Here is a 19,219-nt window from a genome sequence, read left to right on the forward strand (position 1 = left end):
TAAATAAAAAAAAAAAAATCCAGTGTGTTGCTACCAGGAGCCTCTTAAAAAGGGAGAAAGGCTGAGGCTATGTACCACTGCATCAGGAATGCAGAGTCCCTACCCACAAAAGGCTTCTAAAAAAAAAAATAAATAATTATGTCTTCCCTTCTTAACAAAAATGTCATAGAAAATAAAAAGAAGCTCATTTCTCCAGGGGACAAGGCACTGCAAGATGTTTTAGTGAAACAAAAGCGGAGAAAAAAATGCTGAAAATGCTGTTTTCTATGGAAGCAAAATATGGAGGTTGTGCATACTCCAGCAGGGGGCATTTTATTTAATTTGTATATAAAAATTTTATGTATATTTATATACACTATTTTACATGTGTATATGTTTAAAAAGCATTCTGTGCCCTCATTCTGTAGAGGAATGTGAATGAGGTGCTCCTAGTAATATGCTGTAAATTGGAACTAATTTGGAGTGTGTGGCGTGTGGGGGTGTCCTTGCAAGGAGAGCCGAGGGCTGCTGCATCCCGCTGGTGAACACTGGATTTTGGAAGGATTTGGGGCAACGGGAGAAGAGGGCTGGGACCTGTGCTTGAACACACAATGTGCTCAGCGTGACATTTTCAACCAGTAACCACCACAACAAGTTAAGGGGTTGCTAGGGCATGGAAAAATATCCCAAAGGTTTTTTTCAGTTTTTTTTTTTTTTTAATTTAAAAAAAAACATCTCATTCCTTTTTAAAGAGCCTCGTGAGCTTTGAGCAAGCCTCCAAGAAAGATGAGGACAAAATTTCTAATTTGTGAAGCTCTTAACAGTCTTAAGTATATTAACTTCTGTGAAGAGCAGAACTGCAAGTAGACATGCATAGGTACAACGCTACCAAAATCTTCAGAGAAGAGAGACAGTGGGAGAAATTACAAAAAAAAAATTAAACCTCCTTTATTCCTTTAAGGCAGACAGGCAAACGTCACATAAATCAAAATTAATACGCAAGTACCATGGTGAAGGGAAGCATGACCACTACTGGCTACTACCCAGCAGAACAAACTTTAGAAACCAATTCTTCATCTTTTCTTTTTTCCAAATTAGGTCTCGATGTTTTCACAGGCCTCTTCTAACCCATTGTGCAGCTGAAACGCAACTTTCAGCCTAGTCCTGCTTCCTATTTCTCCACAACTAGGCTACAGTCCTTTCTGTTATACAGGGCAGAGAACAGGGAGCTCTGGTTTGGTCTTCTAAAGCAGCTCCCTTGTTTTTTTTCCCTGGAATTTCAGCTACTGGTGGCACATGGCAAACACACAAAGCCAAGCAGAGATAGCCCTGAAAAACAGGCAAACAGAGCAGGCTTTCCATCAAACAGCTGCTCTGACCTCCACTATGCAGTATGTGCGAACGAGCTTTAAGTTTACTTACGTCCACATCCATGGGAGCACTTCCAATTAGATGCACGTTAAATTTCAGGATTTAATTACACAGGGGACAACTGCATAGGAATGTTTTGCAGTTATCCCTTTTCATTTCCAACTCCCTTCACTGTCCTCACTTAAATTTTCAATGACTTACTAGCTTGCAATGCAATAAATAGATTCATACAAAGTTAAAAATTAAGCTGCCCGTACTTGATAAGCTGCAGAATAAACCCCTTTCATCTGGAGATGAAGACAAACTACAGCTCTTGAACACAAGAATTCACTGCGCTGAAAGAGGAAAGTAATTAATTCTGGTTATGCATACAAATTTCTACATCTGTTTCTTTAATCAACTATCTGCACACAGGCTGAAAAAAGAAGCTTATCTTCAGACTACTGGATTGGGGTTTTCACTTTGAACAGCCCGTCTTTGACTGAGTTCTTTTGTTTTCGGTTACATTAAAGCACAGGAGTGTGCTTTCAGGACCACTGTATCAGAGTAATCTATCAATCTCTCTTGAAAAGTCATTTTTATTATATGCCCTTGTTCTCAGGCACATCTCTTTTGGGGATGGAAAAAAATAGAAGCTACTTAGTCCAATGCTTATTCTCAGCCTATACAGGATTTTTTTAATCAAATGTCTTTAAATTAATAAACCATGTGATAACAACGCACTTGGCATTCAAGTGATTTTCAAGACTTCAGGCTTGTCAAAGGAGACAGTTCTGAAAGAGGGCATAATAGTTCTATACAAAAGTCTAAACCCAAAAATTCATTCACAAAATTGTAACTGTCTGCCAATAACCAGGTGTTTGAATTACAAAGGGGGAAGAGACTAAGTCATATTTTGAACCAGACGTTACTAGGCACTTTTCACTGTCAGTTCTTCAGAAGTAACACCACTGATGAGGACACTCACCACTGTGAGATTGCGTATCTCCTCCATGACTCGTGGCCAGAAGGACTGAAGGCTTTGCTGGGCATCGCTATTGCTAGCTGTGCCGAAGCCACCATCCGTGGACATTCTGGTAGCTGGGAGAAACAAAAACAAGCGTTAGCAATGAAGGAGGGAGGGAAGCGGGAGTCAAAGGCTCCCAGAGATTCCTTCAAAGTCCGAGGAATACAGGAAGGGTCCAGCCTGGCTAATCGCTCTAGGAAACTGTCAAAATAAGATACGTCAGTCCAGGTCTCACAGCAACAACATACGGATACTCACAGCCTCTGAATTGTTTTTAAAAATTTTATTTATTTTTCCAAAGATTGGAAGAGAATATTAAAGCAAAATCTCCTTATTCCCCTATTATTATTCCTCTGCCTTTACACAAGGAGTTACAAAATATAACTGATGCTCAGTCACAGCTCACACTCCAGTGTGTGCCTATTATAAAATCTTTTTTTCTCTTGCTTCTTACAGCTAACAACAGTGCAGGATATGGCAGCAAACCCCCCTCAAGTTGAAACAAGAACATCAATGTCAGCCCGGTACTATTTCTAAAAGTCTAATGAAACAGTTGTTTCTGTGCCTATTTGAAAGGTGTCAGTTTTTGTGGCTTCACACTATTTTTAAAATACCTCTTCTTCTTGGGTATAATCAACAGGAGAAATTAACAGCCTCCATAATGCAGGATGTCAAAAGCACAAAGTAAGATTTAGAATTCAAATATTTTAATTTAAACAATTTTTAAAAAGCCCCATGCTTGTGATTTAGTAGTCTGCAACGGCAGAGTGTTAAGCGAGTCCAGCTATTATTAAATTTATACTGGACATTGCCTGTGCTTTCATTAAGACTTGTACCTTTGCAAATGGCTTTATTTACAGTATGCACTAGTAGTCATCAGGAACTTATATGGAGAAAACAAAGGGACAGTAACTAGGTTCAGACTTTCCCCTATAGCCATGCTGCTCTGCAGGGAAGATGGTGAAGAAGTCAGGACACACATCAACCTTGTCCTTGGGTGACCGAGCCAGCACCAGCCTGCGTGGCACTGTCCCAGCACATTTCAAGTTCCAGATGACATAATTCTGCTCCCCCCATAAACTCCCTAGATCAAGTCCTGCCTTTTTGCCAAGGAACTCTTAAGACAGCTCTAGTTAATATTAAAATGGAAGTCAGATGCAAAACTTGGGAATCCCTTGGAACACCAAGGCCAGCCTTGCTGGCTTCCCTGGCATGACGGGAGTGCATGGTTCCGGCAGGATTCCCAACAGGGGTGGCAGCCTGGAAGGACGAGGAAGATGTGCCAAAAACACATGCACACATAGGACCTGCCGAGACACAACCCGGCAGGACAGGACTCGGTGCTTCCCATGCACTGAAAAGCATCTCAGTGAATGCCAGAAGAGTCACTGTTCACTTCTCAAGTAAGCGGAGCAGAGGAAGCCAGCGAGTTACTGACATTAAAGCTCTCAGGGTCACCCAGAGCAGCTTTGAAGTCTCCATGAGTGACACGGACATACCACGTACAAACAGTAAGTCTACGTGTCTCTCATAACTTACAGCAAGAAAGAAGGGTGCTACATTTCCTATAGGGAAAGATCTCAAGATACTCAGATACTTGTGTGTTGCCATGTAATGGAAAAAGACACAAGAGTAGATTTAATTCTGACATAAGCAGGCACAATTCCTGTTGGCTTTTGATCCACCACGTAAAAGTTTATTTCAGTCCTTCCTCAAGCCAAAGGGAAGCACAGTAACACTGTACAACACAGCAGAATACCGATGGGAGGCAGCTGCCAACTGCCAGCGATTTCAGAGTCTACTATTCCAAAGCAACGACGATCCATAAAATCTTATTAACAGATCAAAGAGATGAATGTCAGACAATTAGTTCGTTACCTCCTGCAGCCTACACTTTCCAAGGGAGACTCTGTGCACAGTTGTACTTTTCTTTCATCAAACTGTGAAGGGGACACGGGAGGCGTGGGAAGAGCCGAAGGGGATTCTGAGAGGGGGTGACAAAGAGGAGGCCAGAAGATCGTATTTTCAGTCTCAGAGCAAGAGTTCAAGACAGGAAGAACTCCAGGTAAAGAACCTAGGGAAGTAAGTGACTGAAAAGTTACTCGATGACTCTTCAACAACTATTTGCATTATAATACTATCTGCCTACAAACCAAGATATTTCAAATATTTATAAGAAAATACAGAGAGATAAATATTCTAATTAGTGTTATAAATATTCTAATTAGTGTTAAATTGGCATTTGATTCTCCCCCCCTTGATCTGCATTGTCAAACGTAGACAAAAAATAGTTCACGTACACAAATAAAACCTAATCCTTGAAATGTGCTCTGTACTGGCAATATTTCAACACTAACACCAGACAAGGACTTTTCTGCAACTGGAGATGTAATTCATCTTGAAGACAAGCCAAATCACTTTTCAATGCTTTATTTAAAAATACAAATTACTTGCATTCAAGACACTTAAATGCTGTACTGGAATATAATGGTCTACATAACCCTAAGAAACAACAGGTTTAAAAAAAAGGAAAAAGCTAATGGAGCTAAGAGGAAGAAAATTCCACCACCACCACCACCACCACTTTACCCCCTACTGCATTCAAAAGCAAATTTCTTGCATTAAATACGTGCCTTTGTGGTATTCATCCAGATTTCAGGAAGAGCTAGAAATGGTTTACTCCAGTCATCTATAATTTAAAAAGTCCTGTCGATGAACACACAAAAATTCCTGTCTTCAAAGTAAACATAGGACTGATTTCAGAATGCAAAATGAACAGCTTGACACTCAACCCAAGGGACAATTGCTACTTTAAGTGACTGTTTAGGAAAATTGTTAGGAAATTGAGTTACAGTAGAAACAACAGTCACCAACAGGCTATTTTTTTTGAAACACATAGAATAAAATCCCTATAAACTCCAAAATAAAAGCCTAAGCAGGTTAAAAGTGTTCAGAACATTACTATAGCAATTTCTTCCCATTAAAATATAGATACATAAGCGGCGTTGAAGGTACTTGCAAGCATTAGAGAAGGATTGTAAGGAAGAGAAAAACCCAAGTTGCCATGCAAAGCTACAGCATTTGCTGTGCGAGACAAACTTTACTAATGAGACCATTCCTGTGCAATTAGGTAAGTTCCTTCACCCAAGGGGAAACTGTGTTCTCTTCTAAGAATGCCTCGTATCAGGATTAGTGCCAACAAACAAAATGCCAAAGCACACAACAGAAGATAAATCCACCAAAGCTAACAGGGAGGCAGTTCCTCTGATTTCACAGTTATCAGTGTCTAAACCTGTTTGTCTTTTTTTGATATGCAGTTTACAGGGAAATTTTAGACCTTCATTATACTTCACCTTTGCTCTTCTAAAGATTTCCTCCAGAACCCCATGCAGAAGAGGAGAGGTGCCCTGAGGATCCCCGTGCTCCCCACACCACACGCATGTAATGCGGGATATGGTCTCTCAGAAGTTTTAAGAGTAAACTGGCTACTCCGACACCATCTCGTTGCTGAATAACAGAAGTTAAAAGTCTATCACCCATGTCACCTGGTTGCCATAAAGCGTAACCACAACCAGAGAGAACTTGCCAGTTCCAGCAACGCCGCGTCTCCACAAAGAAGCTGGGCACGTACCTTGCAAGCTTGACACGCTTCTGCTCTGCACAAGACTTACTTAACAAAAGCCGTCATCTCACCGGCGTGCCTGATGCTGCCTCAAAGCAAAGAGCGGTGCTATGCTGACCTCGGATTAGCAAAACCACCAGCATGAGTCCCAGGAGCCTGCCACCTAAAAAACAGGCTATGCAGAGATGCTCTTGCAGAAGAATCTAGATGAGAAGGTTCACGTACACGAAACACACTAGCCCACAGCAGGAATGCGTTACTGAATTAGATACAAGCAAGCAAACAAACCACCTCCCCAAAGAAACCACCCCACACAGCAAGAAATAAGGGTGTAAGAACAGGAGAGACTGGGATACGCCAGCTTCACAACGGCCAACCCAGTCCGCACAGCCTGGAATACGCTCCATGAAGGCAAACATTTTGTTTCCAGACTAAGGGAAAAAGAAACTGAAGGCCAAAAAGCTGAGGCCTTGGCATAAAATGCCTGGAGGCGATTACAGAGCAGATTAGCAAGCACATCCTGAGAACTACGACATCAACACTTTGCAATTAGAGCTTTTCTGCTCACCAGAGCAGAACACCTTTTACAAACATTAAACTTACAAAATCCTGTGGCAGCCGACAAACATTTAAGAGCTTCACTTCAGAGGAGCGCAAAGCAAGCATGGAGACACCTCCAGTGTCTGTGGTTCTTTTTTTTTTTTTTTGCTTGTTTGTTTTTGTTTTGTTGTTTTATTTTTTTTTTAAACAGATGCTAGTTTGTGCTCTTTCTTTAATCCCGTGGGAAGGGGGAAGCAGTCAAATGAAGCTGTCTCACCCTGGATGCCTACAATCTGCACGCTTGAGCAAGAACCTGCTATTGAAAACACGAGCTACAGTATAACCACAAATAAAACCAAGATCTCTGATCTTGCAATTCCACCCAAGCGGGCACCCAGAGCTCTTCATCTGGAAACCCAACGGCCAGGAACAGCCCACGAGACCCAGCAGAGCAACAGCTGCCAGCCACAGAACATTCCCAGGCATCGCCGGTGCCGCTCGCCAAGTCAGGTTGGGAACGAGAACCGGAGGACAACCTCCCCGGCCAGCGAGGGTCACGTCACAGCTTCTGACATGCCTACTTTTAAGTTAGTCCCAAACTGGCCTTAACTAAGAAGTCACCTAAAGTCAGCTGGGCGGAGAGCAGATCTAAATGAAATTTATCCAAATATCTGCAGGGATATGCAAAGGGCGAATGCCAGGGGGAAGTGCTGAAAAGCCTTGAGGCTCTCGATGAAGGAGGCACTAACTCAGCAATATCATCAAGTACCACAGACCCTGCTGATATCAGAAACGTCAGGTTCTTTGCATATTGTACAGCCATATTCCCATGGCTTATGTTACGGGAAAGAGCCCGTTTTACACAGTGTTGTTTTACACAGTGTTGTGTTACATGACAGCAGAAGCATATTCCATCCAAACACCTTAAAAAGACGGCTAAATCTGAAGCAAGATGGAGGCTGGAAAGAAATTAGACAGAAGCTCAGGCAAGTGTTTTGCCTCAACATCCTTAGATTACAGCTACAAATAGGGATAACACACAAATATTTCTGAAAATTGCCATTGCAAAAACAAGTACCCCCTGCCAGATTCTACCACCATACAAATACAGGTGGACCACCTCCATGTGACAGTGTTTAGGTGTTGGTTTTACAACACCCACTATCCCACAAAACTCTCAAGTTAATTATTAGGAAGTAGCATTACAGAAAAGGAGAAAACAAGCAACGCAGTTCCTCCATTTTTTGGAAAGAAAAATAAAAAAATACCACCTTTACTAGCAAAGACTAAACCCCAACGCCACAGCACCTAGCAAAACCTCCAGACATCTCAAGAATTAAAAATAGATCCATAGAGCTGAAAAGTGAGTATTTAGAATAAATACCAATCCTGGCATTCTGTGATACTTCCAGCCTGATGCACCAACTCTCAAAACTGTAGCATTCTGTTTTGGGAGCCTGTCCTTTGATTTAAAAGTAAAATGTGCAGAGCCGCACTTGCATATCTAAAGAATGAGCTCTGTGTAGCAATAAGCGCCAGACACCTGATCCTGCCAGAATCAGAAGGAACAATCTAGCAACCAAGAACTAGTTTCACAAGAAGAATAAATACGGTTTTATGTGAATTTAGTAACGCGTTTCTTTAAATGCAAGCAAAAGAGGAGCCTTCGATGTATAAGAGAAAGCCAAATACCAGCCCCCTTTGCGAGATGCTGCTCTCATTACTTCAATTAGAGCAATTTGCAATACTGTCTTGCGGGAGCAGCAGAATATCAAATGCAGAATATACACTGAGTCTGAAATGGACTACGACAACAATCTCTGGCCTCAGCAGCAATCGCAATGGTTGAAGCTGTCTCTGTGCTGCAGATCAACAGCACGTTTTGCACGACATTATGCCCTACGCTATGTTATTTTAAAACAAGCCTTTGAGAAGTCACAGTAATTGTCCAGAATTGCTTCCACAGAGATATCATACCTCACTTCACTGTACATTCTGCTTCAAGATCTACTCAAATCAACATAGGTATTTTCAGCTGAGCCTCCTTTCGTGAAATAAGATCAAATTATTTCCATTACAGTTCCAAACTACACATTCACTAGACAGAGGCCAAGCAGCCCAAGTGCACAGCACGGCTGGAAATACCAAGGTGCAGGACCCACAGCCAAGAATTACTTTTATTTGCTTTGTGGGGTGGCAGTACTGGTGTAAAAATAGTTCTTAATTGTGTTTGAGATCAATGGTTTCTTCTTCTACTTTAATATTCAGGCCTATGCCTGCACAATTATGTAAAATTTTTAAACCAATAATGCAATTCAGAAACTCATGTCGGCAGTTGCGTTGGCACTGCAAACAGACAGATATTTCTTCCAAACCAGCACCATGAATTTTGTGTTGTATCCATTTTCTGCACCTCCTGTTCATCACAGCTCTCGCTTTGATCAGGGAAGTGGTTAAGAGCTATTCACACCTGCCAAGAGAACTTACCTGACTTCTGACATGGCAACAAGAGAGCAAGTGAAGGTGATTTTCACATGGCCACTGGGAAGAGTCTTAGACAGGCACAAAACTAGTGTATCATCCTCTACAGGTGGTTTCCTAGCTATGAAACAAGGTACCCCAGTTGTAAGTCCCATCAAAACCATACACAAACCCTGTCTCCACAGCACACTTCTGACCCGATGAAGAAGCAGTAGCTGCCACCAGTGGCAAGAGCTGAACAATCCAAGTTTGAAATAATGCTAGAGAGGTCTAAAAAAAAATAAGATGTTGCCGCAGTGTGGCACAAAGCACCACAGCAGACGGTAGAGCCACCAAGAAGATTTGTGCCTGGCCCTGCCAAAGCAAAAGGAAAGACACAAGCCGTAGCATGCAAGGCTCTGGGGTTACGACACATGAGCCTTTGGCTCCTGATGTTTTGAACAATTCCATGAGAAAAACCAGTGAACGCACACCCTGGGAATGGTGCTTGGAGAGAGCCAGGCTGGCATGTGCTGCCATCGCTACACATGCCAAACGCCTTCCAAAAGGAGTCGTCACTTCAACGTACACATCTCGTTGAGACTCATTTCCAGTTTTGGTATGTCAACAAGACAGCACAGAAAAGGCTTTGCCCATAAAACATTACCCAAACGAGCACTGGGGGGAGGAAGGGGAATACTGTATTTAAAGAGATTTATGCAATGTTTTTTTGGACATGAGATCAGCTTTGAACAAAGCCCAATACTCCACATCATCATAAAAAGGAAGGAGGAACACCATAAAGATAAAACATAATTGACTATATAATCTATAGCATTACATACACAGCACAATTATTTCAGCACATCACAGCAGTAATGAAGCTGTTTTTATTAAAGTACAAAAATGTCTATCATTATGTACAGGCAACAAATTATGAATTAAGTTACAGCTCAACCATAAGCCAAACCCAAAAGTCTTTGACTTCAAGTTTAACACTAGAGTTATTTATACAAAAGATATGGGAACTCTTCCATTTCTATAAAATAGTGCTGTAAAAATCTAAGGCAGCCCATCAGATAGTGAAAAAAGGTGAAGATCACAAACTTATGAACGTCTGAAGTTCTGCTCTTGATGGAAACCTAACCTTTCAACTTTTAAAAAACAATTTCAAAAAGCTGTCAGTAAAACCAACATAATTCAAAACACAAGCACTTCCTTCCAATGTGCTATTAAAAGAAACTTTTGCAATTCCTCAGTTTTATTTTTATCCCTTCCTTCTTGCGGTATTACATACACACAATCCTCCAAGCATATAGCTGGCACCATAAGTGGCTGATTTCAGCTGATGGGAGAATCATTCTAGGCTGCTGGATAAGGTAAGTATTTGCAGGTTTCTCTTGTTCGATAAAATTAAAATTGAACATCACAGTCAGGCCAGTTAAATGCTGAACTAAATTACCTGTGGAGGATACTGAGTACTTATTGCTAAAGGTTTTTAAGAAAAGGTTGCAAAACAGTGGTTAAGTGGAGTTGATCTTGCCTTAGGGCAGAAAAAATAAACAAGATGACCTCTTCAGGTGCCTTCTAGCCCTTCTTTCTATAAATATTTAGCAGTAGATTATTCCATCTTCAAAGCACCGTTTGAACATTAGCTCCCTAATACTTCTAATGCATGAATGAAAACAGAAGTAATGCAAAGTACAGCTTTTGATTTAAGCCCAAATCAGCTGCAAAGTCACAGAGAGGGATCTGGATTACCTCTTCCAACAACAGACAACTCGTCAAACCAGCAGAGTTTGGTTTCAGCAGCTAGCAGGGCCAAATCTGCCTTGCACCCCTCCTATTGCCAATCCGCTGCTAAAAGCATTGCAATCGATGTTTTGCTGGATCACACACGCAGCCGTGCCTCCTACTCTCCCCCTCTCCACCCCAGTACCTACGGCAGGAATTCTGCTCCTCCCTTCTCCATTCCCGGACACGGCGGCTGGGTTTCAGCACGCTGGGGTAAGAGCTGCCTCGCCACTACCCACTCAACAGGGAGAGAGAGCTAACGGCAGAGCTGATCCCAGCTCCTATGGAGGGGAGGCAGCAGAGCCAGAGTAACCACCCCGACTTCATTCACGCAAAGCAGAAACTGGCCAGATAACCTTCCTGATACCGAAATTGTTATGAAGTTACAGCCCCAATCTTGCAGAGAGCCGCATCAAACCGCAAGCAAGCCAGTACCTTTCACTGGGCACTGAGCTGGCAACGGCCTCGCAGGAAGGCATGCACTGGGAAGCTCAGCAGGAGCGAGAACAGAGTCTCCAAAGCTGCTTCAGCTGCAGAGGGGAAGAAAATATCTTATAGCACAGACAACACACAGCAAAGGCATTTTACTGAACACACACACACAAGCACCCAGAGAAACTGTGTTGAGTTCATACCTTAATACAGAAGACAGCGTGACCTAGCAGTTAAAGGCAATTGCTAAGTGCAGACAATGGTACGCTGCAGTCTCGGGCAGGCGACTGTCAGTTGGCTTTACTCCTTCAGGAGGAAAAAAAATATCAGGAATAATGCCTACTTTTACAGAGTTTCTATTCACAATGCACTAAGTACCTAATAGCATTGCTGGAAGTCCTCTGTCCAGCAGCACTCCACATCAGTTTGTGCACAGGAAGACTGAATATATACACACAGACTGTATTTAAAGCTGGGCAGGGTTTTGGGAGTGCGCATAGATACACCAGAGGCTGGTATAAGAAACCTACCAGAAGCACGGCGTGGCACCAGAAACCAAACTATGGAATCGAGAAGTGACCTTCCCACAGTGCAGCACCAAATCAAAAATGAGACTGCAAATATTAGAGCACCACAAAAAATAGCACAGAAATAGTTTGGAGTTTTGGTTTTTTTTTTTTAAAAAAAAAAAAAGGTAAAGCAAACAAAATAATCTGAATTGCTGTTTGTACTAGCTATTTTACTTTTCTTTCTTCTTTAAATGAAAGAGCACAAGGGTCACACTTGATATTTGGTGTTTCAACAGTTAAACATTATTAAATAGTGACTCTTTGCAGTGCAATGTTGGCAGGCAAGCACACAGACTAAGAAGCAGAGGAAGAAAATTCCCAGACAAATAACAACAAGTGTCTAAAATGACTTGTGCTGCCTCTCCAGCTCTTAAGAAGTGGAAAAGCTCTTTTAAGTAAAGCGCGTTCAAGTTAGTCAAGTCTACTTCACATGATAAAACAGTTGGCACATACCAAAACAATATTGCATATCATGTATTTCACCTTATAAACTTTAATCTCAACCAACTTAGCATAAAATTGATGGTACGTATTGCAGCTTTATAAATTTAAAAGAAATTACAAGCTACACACCTCACAACATATTTTGCAGCCCCGGTATACGTGCATTTTACTTGCTTCCCTTTAACAGTAGCCTCAATGAGGATAACAAGAAAAAAAAAAAAGCGACACCAAACTCACCTTCACAAAAATACACGGTCTCAGTCTTGAATAGTTGCCTGCTTGCACTTTTATAGAAAAAAAATAATAATCTAGTGAGAAACATTAAGGCAGTGCCTTGTTCTCAGAGGCAGGAGCCAGCTCACCCAGACTTGTACCATATGGGAATGAAATTTCACAACTGTAGTGACATCAGGTATTCAAAAAACAAAAGCATTTGTCACATACCCTGAATGTATACAAGACACACAGCATATGGTATATTAATAAGTCAAAGTTGAAATCGAACAGAAATATTTTCAGGCCCATAGGCACTACTTTGGCATCAACACGCGGCAGTGTTAACCAAGTGACAGGCTTCATTTATTCAGAAAGTGCTTCAAATATTTCAAAACACAATGACAGCTTTCAGCTTTGGTGGTATCTATTTGAAATCTGTCAACACCCAGGCACCCCTCGCAGACACCACCTCGAACTGCTGTCGCCAACAGCTCACAAAGCAAGAGGGGTATTGCCAGAGGGGTCTGACCAGCATTTGGGTTGGTCTGCCCATTTCTTTTATTTTGTATTTTAGACAGCAGAAGTTCTGATCATGCAACATACATGTTTACTGCTCTGGAGCATAAGCAAAATGCCTGTTAAGACAGTATGGATTCAACAGACATCCAGCCTGGGGAATTATTATTTTTTTAATGTTAGGCCTTAATATTTTGAATTATTTATAAATAATTCTGCATTAAATTAAGAGTTTCTATATACAAAGTCCTAGGAGTGCCCTCACATTTTCTCATCCTTCTGACAGCCACACAGTTTAACTGGCTGAAAAAGCTAAATTGGGTGCTCGCTATTAACCTCCTGGTTACACCGGGACTCAGGCAGCAGCTGGAGCAGACAGCCGTCGTATGATCCTGTGGTAACATACAGATGCTGCAGCACATTTAGAGCAAAGTTAGGCTTTAATTTTAATGCAGCCTTAAGTGTTGTGTGTTTCTTTGCTCTGCTGCTGCATTTTTAGGTTCAATCACCATCGTGCTGCTAGACAGGGAAGAGGGGAAGGCAGAAAGAATGATTCAAACCACAGCAAGGCAGCAGCAGATACAACCTAGAAAACTTTGAATGACAAATATGAGTTATTCACAAGAACTTGTGATGGTTTTAAAGCAGAGGGAAAGGCTGTACCAGTCTACAACTGGGCACGTCTTCTACAAACTTTGTTATTCTGGGTAGAAAAGTCAAATAAATATACTGCTTTTAGGGGGCTGCAAGGTTAATTTTTTATAGTGATTATTCTAATATTAAATGTTCCTATTACTTTCTTTACTCACTTTAAGATAAATTATCAAATGGCATCTCACAAAAGTTAAAAAGAATTATTTTCACAGAAACAATCATAAGCCTTTTGCCTCCTAAGCTCAGCAGATCTTACTTCAATGAAGCACAACCTGTACTACTCAATAGGCAGACAGGACGGTCTCATCAGGCCTTTATCTTTTTTTTTTTTTCATTTTAATTTTTAAAAATAATCCTGTATTATAAACATGCAAATCTATACCCTTCTGGGTCACCTTCATTGAATAAAAAGAGACAACTGAAAGTGACCCATTTTGATTTACCAGGAAGTGACCAAATAGCAGAGCAAGTTATAAACAGAAGAAAATCCCCCCAATAAGATCTCAGCATGTAGAAAATATCAAGTATTTGAGAAGAAATCAAAAAAACCTTCCTGTAACTCTTGGGAAGCTTTGGCAGGCATCCTGAAGTTTTTTATCTTGCTGTCAGTGCCCCTTATAACAGCCGCTATGTTTTTTAACCCTCTGAAACATAAGGTAAGCTGTCTTCTTTACCAAAACATAACAATATAAGAGTTTAAGTTAGCAATCACACAAATTTAATTCACCTACAACAAACAGACTGCTAAACCCTGAAATTAAGAAACCGCTTCATGTGCCCACACTATTAAAATACAGATGTCACGCTATGTTATATAAACACAAGATACTAGTCTGATTAAAAAAATAAAAATAAAAAAAAAACAACCAAAACCAAAAAGCCAAACTCAAACATGAACACTGGCTTGAAAGGTGACCTCCTGCGGGCATCCACCACCGTCACAGCGAGGCACACATGCATCCCCCTCCCAGCCACCGACGTGTTCAGCCCAGGGACAGCTATTTCCCCCAATAAACTTGTCCTTTACACCTTCACTAAGTGCACTGTCAATTAGGTTAGTACACAAAACAAGCATGGAAAAGTCCCTTAAACATAAAGATGAGCCTGTTTTCTGAGCCTGCGTTTCCAGCAGGTAAAACTACCAGGAAAGCCCAGGGGACACAACTAACTTCTCTAAGCGGTGTAAAATGGGACCCAAGGACCTTCCTTTCCTTCATAGTGCTGTAAGAAAGAGTCAGGAACTGGTATAATTTGTTAATAAATCCCTTTACATTGCTACTAAAAGCTTTAGGTTTTTCCTGCTGTTCTTGACCTAGAAAGATCAAGCAGCACCTATCCGTACAACAGCTACAACCTCTTGCAAGCTTAAGCAATGAAATATGATAAACATTGGGTATAACGAAGAGCTCTGCAGGATTTCTTATTTCATCTCACTGTAGCTGCAGATTCCCTCACCTTCTGCTGCCACCCCTCAAAATCAGGTAGCAGCTGAATATATCCTAATTTCAAGGCAAAAAAAAAATCTTAAAATGTTTCATTTTTGCTTAAAGATGCTAACAATGACCTTCACAGTCACAGTAAATCCCCCGACTCTGGCTGACAGCCTGCTACAGAAGTTACTGCTATTCCACTAACATACCGGAGCAGCCACCATTATTAATAGATGACTTATGGCGACATTTCTCATTCTGCCCCTTCTCGGATTGAAAGTAGTATGACACACCAGACACCACAGAAAGTTGAATAAGCTTTGCCTAAGACAAGGTGATTCTATTCACCAGTCTTGATTTAAATTAAAATACCCAAATATTAATACTTGAAGGCTGTAACAATTCAAAGACCATTCAGGTTGAAGTTCAACCCAAGACACAGTCCTTTGTTAGCAGCTGACACCAATGTGCAGATCAGGTTCGCTTGCTGGTGCCCACTTTTCTAACATCCCTACAAAAATAAGTTGCACAATGTAATTACCTCTGATTTTCAAAACAGTACTTTTAAGGTCAACAATTAGCAATCAGGAAAAAAAAAAAAAAAAAGGATAAGAGCGAGGCTGAGAACAGTCAGGCTGTGTCACCCAGTTCACCCCTGAGAAGGCAAGGACAGTAACAGCAACATTTAGCATCTCTCTGCAGGAGTGGAGGAGAAGGAATGTCTGCAATGTGACTTGACTCCTTGCTGAAAACTAACTTTAATTCTAATCTACAAACTATTCTGTGTCCTCGATGCCCTCAGCCATCGGGAGCAGCTTCATTTTTCCACTTTGATTCTTTTTTTTTTTTTTTTTTTTCAGTCCAAAGTGCCGTAAACAAACTTTGTCCTTCATTCTCGAAACTCGGAGCTGTGGTATTTCAAGGTCACCAGTGCTAGTGAAGGAAGGCCTAGCCCCAGCAACTTTAGCTGCCGCACCGCTCTGACGGCAATAGCCGTGCAAGAGCCCAGCCCAGCCGGAGCTCGGGGTGTCACCGGGATGGCCGAGAAAGCCCTTTACGCTGGAAAACTTCTAAGCCAAGATGCACTCTCACCCCATTCCTCCGCCTGTCACCGCTGGGCTGCGGGGCTCCGATGACCTTCAGTGCTTATTTACAAATAAAAAAGGAAAACAAAGGGCTGCTTATACTTGTCAGGAGTTTGGCTGGCAGTTCGGGGGTGATGGGGGCTCCGTTGCAACCCCCCCACCCTCCCCAGGAGCCGTGTTTTCGATGGGTGCCCACAGACTAGCTCCCAGCCAGCCAGGCAGCCCCCGCCAAGGGCAGGCAGGGCAGCCCCCCCCGCGACTCGGCGACTGCCTGGGGAAGGAGGGAGACGCTGCCATTTTATGTGTCTCCCCCTCTACGGTCACCGGCCCCTGAGCGGCCCCCCCGGCAGGGCGCGGCCCCGCGGTGCCCCCAGCCCTTCCCGCCGCCCCGGGGAGCTCAGTCGCGGGCCCAACCGCCGCCCCCCCCGGTTCCTCCCCCTTCCGCCGTACTAGGCCGGGACACCCCGAGGCCGGGCGGGCAGCCCCCGCCACCAGGGCCTGCTCCCCCGTCACCGGACCGGGCCGCAACCGCCCCGCCGCCATCAACTTACCGGGCCACGCCAGGCCTCGCCCTCCAGTCGGGGGGCCGACGGCGGCCCCCGGGCCTCCCCGCCATCCCTTTGTCTTTGAGCTGACCCCTGTCTGCCGGGACTCCGCGTCCCCGCCGGACCGGGCCGCCGGCCCCTTTAACAGCGGCCGCACAACCTAGCCTGCTGCGCCCGGCCGGCCCGTGCCTATTGGTTGCGCACTGCCGGGGAGGCGGGGCGAGGCCCCGCGCGCCCATTGGCTGCCGGTACACAGCCAATGGGTTCGCAGGGCCGCGCCCCCCCATCGCCTGCGGCGCAACCTATCCGTCCACTTCCTGTTTTAAAGTTACCTTGAGAGGATTTCGAGCTGCATTCCAAAATACAATTTACTGCTGGAAAATAACGAGTTTACAGGATTCTACATAGAGCAGCAGAGGAAAAAAAGTACTACGAAGCACTAGTCCTGCAGATTAAATTAGTCTGAGTCAGGTAGCAAGGAGAAAGTGATTTTAAAATAGATCTTCTGGTGATTTATTAATTGTAATTGGTTAAAATGCATCTTAAAAAAAATCACTACTACTCTGCAATGCTTTGTTCTCTTCCTGTGTCACTCCTCAGATAAAAGCAAGGGGCTCCGAGCTCAACGGAGGACAAGCACAGCTCTAGCAGGAGCAGCCTAGGCCAAAAGCGTCACCTAATTTACAGATTTACCACGGGCCTGAGAAAAGCCATGCGACGTCACCAAGGGCAATGGCAGCAAACGATGCCTGATGACCCACGAGGTCTATTTTACGCAGGACGAGAAGAAAAGTTAAGCGCACATACGCAGGCTGTTTGCTCTGCATCACAAGCAAAGCCAGTTGAGACTTTCCTTTTAATTGCCCATACTCAGACAGCTATTGAGACAGACAAGAAGTATTTATTCATAAGTATGTGGAGAGTACTTTCCTCAACAAGTGTCTCAAAAACCAATATGAGGAGTCACACTCCAGAAGCAGCAGCCAGCGCTACTGTTTCTTCTTCTACGAGCAAAAGCCTGCCAGAGCTCTGGGCTCTGGAGCCAGACATGGCTCAGCCAACACGGAATGCGAGCCGGCCCTGCACCCAACCCTTTAGCCCTCAACCCCGCAACACCCAACGATGTGGCTGGAGAATGAACTGACCCCTCTGAAATCCAGCCCAGCCAAAAAGAATGTGCTTTCATCCACACTGCCTTTAATGTATAGCACTTTACCATTTACTGAGGGGTATTGCTTTCATTTTCTCAGCACAGGAAAAAGCCAAATCTAGGCAGATTCACAAATACCTTAGGGCCAGGTATTTTCACAGCTCTCAGCGCCCCTGGATTTTGAGTATGGATTAAACAACTGCTCAGTTATTTCCCAGAAACCCACAATTCATTTCACACCCCTTCGCCTCAGGTCCTGCCCAGCCTTCTACCAGGCACTAGGGCAGACCCTGGAGAAGCCCCCTTCAGGCTTGTGGAGCAAAAAAATAAAACAACCCAGAGATCGGTAAAACATGGCACCACCAGCACATGAAACCCAACTCTACAGCAGCAAATCCTTTTGTCAGGGCCCGGCAGATGGGGTCTGCTGCCGCCGCCTGCCCGGGAAGGCCCCGGGAAGGCCTCTGCGCCCTCCCCTGCCCCCCGGCCGTCAAGGCACCGCCTGCCCCGGTCGCTGCCCGCGGGTCCCTGCGTTCCACCAGCCCCGAACCCACACAGGCCTCGCTCCCTCCCGGCTGGGACCGACCAGCCGCCCCCACCCCTCCCCCACCCCCGGGCCGCGCGGGGAAACGGTTCGGTTTCCTGTCCTCTCCCCGGTCCGCTTCCCCGGTAGCCAATCAGAGTGCAGCACCCCTCGCCCGCCTCCCCCGGCGTGGGCCAATCAGCGAGCGCGGTGCGGCTCTGCCAATCGAAGCGGAGCTGCCGGTGGAGGGGGGGGAGGGGGAGAACCCCTCAGGCCGCCCCCGCCCCGCGCCCCCTCACGGGCCGCCGAACTGCCCCCGCCGCCGCCTCTCGCCCGCTCCCCGCGCACTCACCGGGCAGGCCGGCGCCGCGACCTCCGCCTCCTCCGCCCGGCGCCCGCGCTGCCTCCGGCCCGACCGGCGAGAGGCGGGAAGGAGGGGAGGGGGGCGGCCAGAGCAGAGCGAGCGCTCAGCGGCCGAGAAACAAGATGGCGGCGGATCCGTGAGGCGGCGGTGCGGAGGTCCCGCCCCTTTCCCCTGGGCCGCGCCACTGCGCAAGCGCATGACCCGAGGCTGATCTCGCGAGAGTTTGTCTGGGGAGAGGCGGGGAGGAACGCGCTATGAGCCGAGGCGGGGGAGGATCCAGCCGGTGGGGGGTCCGGGCAGGCCGGAGCGGGGGCCCAGGTCTCGGCGTGAGGGGTCCGGGTGCCGGCCGTGCCTGGAGGGGGGGCGCAAGCCCCTGTGTGCAGCAGGGCCTGGCCTAGGTTGTCCCCAGTCTAGGCCTGCCCTGGCCTGGGCTCCAGCAGGACCTAGGCCTCAGGCCGAGGTGGGCTGGCGTGAGGCCGTCCCCTGGGCAGGGTCCACGCTGCCCCGCTGCCGGTCTCT

General features: G+C 44.9%; 1 protein-coding gene across 12 annotated transcripts in view; it reads right to left on the bottom strand.

The window, feature by feature from the left end:
* Positions 1-18,813, bottom strand: part of NFYC (nuclear transcription factor Y subunit gamma) — a 34,369-nt gene extending 15,556 nt beyond the window's left edge. Inside the window, exons 1-5 of one of the 12 annotated variants that reach the window (XM_082494101.1) lie at positions 18,689-18,780; positions 11,408-11,510; positions 11,208-11,302; positions 4,235-4,430; positions 2,318-2,430 (exon numbers count right to left, since the gene is read on the bottom strand). In XM_082494101.1, coding sequence (XP_082350227.1) covers positions 2,318-2,422 — 105 coding nt within the window. In that variant the 5' untranslated portion in view covers positions 2,423-2,430; positions 4,235-4,430; positions 11,208-11,302; positions 11,408-11,510; positions 18,689-18,780. Of the gene's footprint in view, positions 1-2,317; positions 2,431-4,234; positions 4,431-4,989; positions 5,063-11,207; positions 11,303-11,407; positions 13,422-16,669; positions 16,783-18,688 lie in introns of those variants that run through there. The other 11 variants (XM_082494099.1, XM_082494098.1, XM_082494097.1 and 8 more) reach the window with 11 other exon arrangements.
* Between the last annotated feature and the right edge of the window lie 406 nt (positions 18,814-19,219).

The sequence above is a fragment of the Vanellus vanellus genome (assembly GCF_965231255.1).
Source record: "Vanellus vanellus genome assembly, chromosome: 22".
In the NCBI taxonomy this organism is placed as follows: Eukaryota; Metazoa; Chordata; class Aves; order Charadriiformes; family Charadriidae; genus Vanellus; species Vanellus vanellus.